Source organism: Pygoscelis adeliae, unplaced genomic scaffold (genome assembly GCF_000699105.1).
Source record: "Pygoscelis adeliae isolate BGI_AS28 unplaced genomic scaffold, ASM69910v1 Scaffold120, whole genome shotgun sequence".
Taxonomy (NCBI): domain Eukaryota; kingdom Metazoa; phylum Chordata; class Aves; order Sphenisciformes; family Spheniscidae; genus Pygoscelis; species Pygoscelis adeliae.
The window spans coordinates 1,901,405-1,909,047 of record NW_008824032.1 but is presented as its reverse complement, the minus strand read 5'-3'; the positions used below and the strand labels follow the sequence as shown (position 1 = coordinate 1,909,047).

General features: G+C 43.1%; 1 protein-coding gene across 1 annotated transcript in view; it reads left to right on the top strand.

Moving 5' to 3' along the window:
• The window catches only part of HAO2 (hydroxyacid oxidase 2 (long chain)), an 8,125-nt gene extending 1,678 nt beyond the window's left edge, over positions 1 to 6,447 (top strand). The window contains exons 3-7 of the mRNA XM_009329167.1: positions 299 to 599; positions 992 to 1,169; positions 3,170 to 3,328; positions 5,001 to 5,070; positions 6,392 to 6,447. Coding sequence (XP_009327442.1) covers positions 299 to 599; positions 992 to 1,169; positions 3,170 to 3,328; positions 5,001 to 5,070; positions 6,392 to 6,447 — 764 coding nt within the window. The remainder of the gene's footprint in view (positions 1 to 298; positions 600 to 991; positions 1,170 to 3,169; positions 3,329 to 5,000; positions 5,071 to 6,391) is intronic.
• Positions 6,448 to 7,643: the final 1,196 nt, after the last annotated feature.

Genomic DNA, 7,643 nt, shown 5'->3' with positions numbered 1-7,643 from the left:
AGCTAAAGTTCATGCTTTTTAAAAAAAATAGTTGCAAAATGAAAGCACCACTTAGTAAATTACCTCTCCCTTTCCTGCCTTCTTAACCAGGATCCTACAACAGTGCATGGTAAATATAGCCATTTTTAACCCCAGGGGCATATTTGCCAATTGGTAGAGCACTGTGTTTGGTAGGATATAAGTAAAACAAGAGTTCAGGTGTTCTCTGCAAACTGTATATAATAAACTTTTGTACCTGGTGTCTGGCAGTACTGTTCAAATGACCTTGATTCTGATTATTTTCCAATACCTCCTGAAGCGGCCAAAGCAATGAACACCTGTTACATTGCCAGCACGTACTCCACCTGCACGCTGGAGGACATCTCCGCAGCTGCCCCCGGCGGCCTCCGGTGGTTCCAGCTCTACATCCACCGCAACAGGGCGGTTTCCCAGCAGCTGGTCCAACGGGCGGAGGCCTTGGGTTTCCAGGGCCTTGTCCTCACCGCGGATCTGCCCTACACGGGCAAAAGACGTGACGATGTCCGCAATGGTTTCCGCCTTCCTCCCCACATGACACTGAAGAACTTGGAAGGAGCCTTTGAGGTTTGTAAAATGAGCCCGTCCTTTCATTCATCACGCCGGCATGTACCACATGAGACAAAAACCACCGGGTAACTGCTGCTTTGGCATCTCCTGTACCCAGGGCGTATCTTCTCCCCTTCTGGTTCTGCAGCATCCTGGCTTGCCCTCCTGCCAGCCTGGGTTCTGGCTTCAAAATCCCAGTCCCGCTGCCTTAGAGACACTGATCTCCATCCCCATTGGAATTATTCTGCTCCGGAGACGCGTGCTTTCCGGAGCTGATGAACATGTCTGTTAGCAAGTTTAATTAATCTGTTCTAGGGCAGGGAAAGACTTCAGGGGGCCTCTGTATTGTTACAGCTCAGATGAGGTTTCCTTCTGTCCTATGGCTGTAGGGAGATGACCATTCTGAGTACGGACTGCCACCCAACAGCTTGGATCCTTCGGTCACCTGGAATGATATCTACTGGCTGCGGAGCCTGACCCACCTGCCCATCGTCATCAAAGGCATCTTGACGAAAGAAGATGCAGAGCTGGCAGTAAGACATGGAGTTCAGGGAATTATTGTGTCCAACCACGGTGGAAGGCAACTGGATGGAGGACCTGCCACTGTAAGTGAGAAAACAGATGTCCCATGAGTGTTTATTGTATGCACATTTGCACTAACCTGGGTGTATCTATGCTCGTCTTTGTATATATGCTTCTGGTGGACTTGTGTGTTCATTGCCTGGCTGTGGATGTGTGTAGATGTACTTTAGCTTTAAACTGGTAAGACGCATGTCTTGGCATGGGCTACCCACTGAAGTATTTTCTCAGCTTCTTGGGAGGGTTCTATAAGCAGCACTGAACCCACATAACTGCAGATAAATTACTGGCCTAAGTTAGTAAAAGTTTTCTGCCTATGTCTTCATTAGCTGGTGCAGCGCACACGTACTCTTTGCGCACTGCAGCAAAAATAAAACGAAGCTCTGGAACCAAAAATGTACAAATGAGAGCATAATGTATTCTCATTGTTCACATCTGCCAAAACATGCACAAACAATGCAGCTAGATTTAGTGAGAGGTCTGCTTGTGTATTTACAGACTCAAGTCTAAATGGGAATTTATTGACTTTCATGAGCCAGAAAAAGGATAACTTATCTGGAGAAAAATTCCCCCACTTTTTAATCTGTACAAAGAAATCGTGGGTTGTTTGGACGCATGTGTATTTCACTGCTTTAATTTGGCTTCTGTCAATTTTTCCAGTTGTTCTTCTTTTACAGTTCTATATTGCATAGTATCTTACGGACTTTCTTTTCTCTGTTTTCCTCTGTAAAATAAAAACAGGCACGAGGGAATTCTCTTCTATTCTATGTCAAGGCTGACAATAATGATTAAAAAAAAAAATCTAAATGCTAAAGACATGATAATGGAAATGGCATTCACATTAAACTGCTATTCTACCTTAGAAGTTTCTTTACATACACAGACAAACCACTAGATACCTAGTTCAGCTCTGCTACTCCTCTGGTACCAAGCCTGGCAGCAGAAGCTATTGTCCTTGCTCTTGGCGAGCTACTCCTGGAAAATTTCAGCCTGAAAGTTTTCAGGCTGAAATTCTGAAAAAAATTATGACCAATTGGAAAAATCTACTTAGTAACCTTAGTTACAGCTGCTCTACTTAAAAAAAGATGAAAAGAAGGCAAAAGAGTGTAGGAGACTGCAGAAAAGAGACCTTTGGGTTTGCTGTGAAGGAGAGTTAGTTAGGTCCAGTGCAATGTCCTGCCACTGGTTATACTGCCTTTGGGACCAGAGCCAGCACCTCTGCGTGGTACTGCCCTGCACTACCAGCCTGGCACCGCGCTGCGCTCTCCAGAAAAGACCTTAGGGAATCAGGAGAGTTAGCCTGGAGGAAATGATACCTTGACCGTACTACATAGCAAATGAAATCCTTCATAGATGCTTTAGGGGGTTTGAGGAGGCTTTCAACTGGTGGTCACCAGGATTAGCTTGAAATGTAAGTTTAGGCAATTTGGACAGTAGCAGGAGAAAGCACAGAAGAAAACTCTGTCCTCACAGGAATGCACTGGAAAATGCACTCAGTGTACACAGAACACCCATGGGAAAAAAGGTATTTCCAGGGGTCAGCTCTCCAAACTCACCACAGGATTTGGGGAGAGAGATTATGCTTTTCTCCAAGGGAGACACTGTTCTTACCAGTAACAAGGAATTTACAGGCTGACATCAGCCTTTTTTACAAACATTTCTATCATTCATCATTGTCTCAAATGACAGTAAGATATTAACGACAGTTATTTCCATTGAAATTTATTTCTAAAATCTTTCAGAAAGCAAGTGAAAAATGTTACTTTTTCACTTATCAGAAGTGCTAGCAAAGAATATCAGCATAAGCAAGGCACTGGAAAATGGAATTAACTATCTGGCAAACAACAGGGAGCTGCACTTTATTCTGCAGCTTCTGGTGCTGAACTATTTGTGATGCATTGTCACATTTCATTTTGAGAAGGTACGCTATTAAAGCATTGCATGCCTGCCTGTCTCTTTGGAATATCTCCTCTTTCTCTTGGAAACAAAAGCTGACCTCAAGGTGAGAGTGGCTGCTTCTTTGCAGATTGATGCTCTGGTTGAGGTTGTGGAGGCAGTACAAGGCAGAGTCGAAGTTTATTTAGATGGTGGAATACGAAAAGGAAGTGACGTATTAAAAGCACTGGCACTGGGAGCAAAATGCGTCTTTATTGGAAGACCAGCTTTGTGGGGTCTGGCTTACAAGGTGAGTAAGGAGCTTTCAGTTTGTATGTTGTCTTCTCATATTCTCCAACACTCTGTTGTTATTGTTTAAAAGTCATAGAGGCAGTTTTCACCAGTGAAGAATCTTACCCTTTTTTTTGGGTTTTGCTGAATTGTAAGTGGAAACACCCCAAGTTGAATCAAAACCAGACATTTTCTGTGACTTAAAAATACCACTGAATTTCATGATTTCAAATATGATTTTGAAGCTGATAACTTGTTTTGTGGGACCTGATTTCTTGGTGTTGCAGTTGGTGTTAAAATACTGTAGGCCTCAGGACCATCAGTGCTTTTGAAAATTGGAGGCAGGCTTATTGGCCACAAAGATGAGTCTGACAATTTTATTTGCTGTCAGCTTACTTGGAAACAATATATGGTTTTGATATAGCAGTTTCATAGCGGTGTTACGAATTCATCAGAAATACATATAGAACTCCATCCCACCGATGTCTGAAACATTTTGGACAAGGCTGAGCACAACCATGTCCTGTAGGTGCCTGAGCGTGCCACTACTATCTCAGTTCCAGCTTCGCTGCTTCTTAACTACTAGCATATTTCTATGATCCAGAGTAATGAATTAGGCCTCTGATGCAGAAGGTTAACATAATATAATTAAAATTAAAATGTAATTATACCAGTTGTTTGCTTTGTTAAATTTTTGCTTTTTAGCCTCTGGATTGGAACTTTCAAGCTTTTCTCTAGAATAAAAAAATATTTATTTTTATGGTGTAGAAACATTTCCTATCTTTTAAATGAGACTCCTGTCCAGTGGTGTGGTTGCTGTGGATTCTAGTAGCTAGGCTTTAAGCAAGAAATCACGTGAATCTTCTGAGAAACCTGGAAGAGTTGGCAGCACTGTTTCTGTTGCCAGTAAACAGAGAAAAAGGGCCTAACATGAAAAGGGTGTTGCTGTGAGTTGCCTGCATTTTTTCCACAATGCAAACAGAAAGGAGATGGGATTTTTTGAGTTCAACTGTGCTTTGGTATTGTATTCCACAGCATAGTCCTGAAGATGTATCTCAGTGGCATTACCCTAGCATACAGGAGAGGAAGGGCAGAACAAGCACTGACATTGTCTGCATGCAAAGCATTCTTTATTGCAAGAAATAAAAATAAAATTTAAAAGAAGAAGAAAAAAATCCTCCAATATTTTTACAGTAAGATCAAACTCATATGTACATTTTATTGGATTTTGAGCTTCTTGGTGTCACTTGCTCAGAGGAAAACACACAGTGTACTATTTTTAAAGATTTGGTCTGGTATCTGAGTAAACTAAAGTTTTTAAAGCTGTACCATATATAAAACTCTCATTACTTCATAAAATACTGTCAGCATTGTAAGGCTTGACATTTTAAAACAAGCCCATTGGTGGTAGTTGACTGAAAGCTAAGAAAAAAAACAGCTAGAAAATGTCAGAAGTGAAAAACGGCTTTGTTTTCTTTCCCTGTTCAGATGTATCACAAAAGGAAAAGCATCTAAATTAATCTGTGATGAACTGAGCACATCCATCATATTATTTTAATCATTCATCTGTATGAGAGACTGGAATTGGCACCGACTTAAGGGACTGTCCCAGCTCTCACGGTGCAAGCATCCTGCAGCATTGCTTTGTGCCAGTGCTCCTTTTACCCTGACTGCTTTCTTTGTTGGAGCAGGGTGAAGAAGGTCTTCAAGACGTTTTGAGAATTTTGCAGGATGAGTTTCGTTTGTCGATGGCCTTAGCTGGTAAGCATTTTGCAGGTTGTTTGTAATTGGTGATACAGAGGTTTCTGCATGCAAGCCATCTAAAATCAGAAGTCTGATGGATGGGTCACAAAAAGGGAACCCATGTGAGCTGTGCTGGTTCTAGTTGCAATATTAAAGGTGATTCTTCACTTCCTGTGAAACCGCTTGGCATTTCAGGTGCCATAGCAACAAAGCTTGCAAGGACGAAGCAGGTTGGTTAAAAAAAAAAAAAAAAAAAAAAGTAAAGTAGGTTTCCGACCCAATTAGAAAGATGCAAAACTGCTAAGTAGAGCTGAGCAAAACTTTGAATTTCTGTTATGCCAGGAATGGCAGCATATGTTTTTCAGTATTTAATTTAATGTTTACCAGGGTAAAATGCAACCAATATTTTTGCTGCATGAAAAGTCTGGAAAAAATGGATGCAGAATTTTTCTCTGTGTATTACAGAATACAGTCTGTTGGTGCAGGTTCAAATCTTTGCATCACACATGCTTTAAAAGACTCCGTGTCTCCTCCAAGCTTTTACTGTTGTTCCTCATTCTGCGTTTCTCACTTCTGCTCCTACCTGTAGCTGCCATGTTTGACCTCCTCACTGAACAGCAAATTTGCACAGCCCAGTGCAAACTCCAGTTTCACGCATGAACAAGTATGACATGCAGATCCAGTGCAGAAGTATTCAGACATCAGCAAAGGGTCTTATCCCACTTCAAATTGTGTTTTAAAGATTTTCATGCTCTAGCGACCATGAACTCAAGTGGATAGCAATGCTGACTGCGAGACTGGAACTGAAATCCTGTTGGGCATTTCTTAATAGGCTGTTTTTTCGGGTTACTTTTTCAGCTAGTAAAGATTCCTACAAGGTTTCTTTCCAGGAGGCTCTCACACTTCTTTACATGCAAAAGGGCACTGAACTCAGCAAGAGTAGCAGGTTGGGACCTTTTTGGCAGGGCTGTGAAATTCCACCCAGATTTGACCAAATGAAACAGCAATGCAAATCTCCACCTCCGGTCACTTGACAGATGGCAATCCCTGTGTCTTTTCTGTCTACCTTTCACTTCTGGCTGGATCAGATGGCTCCCTGCTCAGCTTGTTATAAGGATCCTTTTTTTTCATGTCTCTAACTCTTCTTGTGCGGGAAGCCTGGTGCCTAACCTCAAGGCTGACGATGCCATTGAGGAGTAGGGCTCCTGTGGGTGAGCTGTTGAAGTACCAACCTATCCCCACATGGCTCATACAAGACTAGACCATGACTCAGAGTTTCAAGTTTCATCCACAGACCTTTCTCTCTCATCAACATGTTTCATTTCTTTATTTATTTCAGGCTGTGCCAGCGTCTCAGAGATTGGCCAACACCTAGTACAGTTCTCAAAGCTGTGAACAGCCTGCTGCAACGCCCACCAAACAGAGGCAGCTCATGCTGAGCTCCCAACCAGACTGAAGAGAGAAAAAGGAGGTGCAAATGTTGAATGTGCAATAAGTATCTGATAAGGCCTTCAGGAAACTTCCAAGGAGATTAGGAAAGGCTCCGTGTTAGCAAAGGCCATTCTCTGCTTTTATTGAGACCAATGAGTTCTTTAACACTTCGGGTGATTTTTACTTGCTTAAATACATTTCCTTTAAACTGGCTGTTCCATGGTATTACCTGTGTTGGGCCTCACTCCCAAACTCTGTTACATTGGGCAGCCAGACATGGAAAACTATGTCCCTTGCTTCTTCCACTTGGTTGTCCTACCAAGTCTGACTGCAACTTAAGCTACACACCTTTCCTGCTCCGGGGCAGTAAGTGCTGTGGCTGATATCTTCCATAGCTTGAGCTTTCCTGGATGCATTCACAGCAGATACAGAAACAAGATGCATCAGCTAACAGGCACCCCAGCTACACTTTGGAGGTGGGGGCAGGTCTTGCCCACTGCTTCTAAATGCAGAGCAGTGAAATCACAAGTAACGAAAGCAACACCCTGTACTCCCTGCCAAGACAGCATCTTCCTTCACTACACAGTTAATTTGCACGGCAAACTCATCTGAACAGCGGTCAGGACCTATGCATTCTCAGAGCACAGCACAAGTTTGTGGCAGTGCATAAATAACTCACCCAGTGCCCTGGTCTCTGCCCATGGATGAGCGCAGCCAGTGCAGGCTGACGGGGTGGGCAGGAGCTGCTGGCACCACCTGAGCAGCACGTGGCCTTTGCTCTCAGAAGATGGTGCAGAGACAGCGGTGCACCTGCTGCCAGCATAGAGCAGCATAAACCCTTGCTATCCAAGGTAACAGAAATATGTGCTCATCCCTTCCCTGTCCAAGTTTCTTCCTGAGACATGGGTCTTGCCTTCCCATGAAGAAGCACACTCTTGGCTGTGTCACCCACCTGCCATCACCTCTCTCTCTCTTTCCTTCTTTCCTTCTTTCCTTCTTTCCTTCTTTCTTCCTTTCTTCCTTCCTTCCTTCCTTCCTTCCTTCCTTCCTTCCTTCCTTCCTTCCTTCCTTCCTTCCTTCCTTCCTTCCTTCCTTTCTCTCTTTCTCTCTTTCTCTCTTTCTCTCTTTCTCTCTTTCTTTCTCTTTCTTTCTCTCTTTCT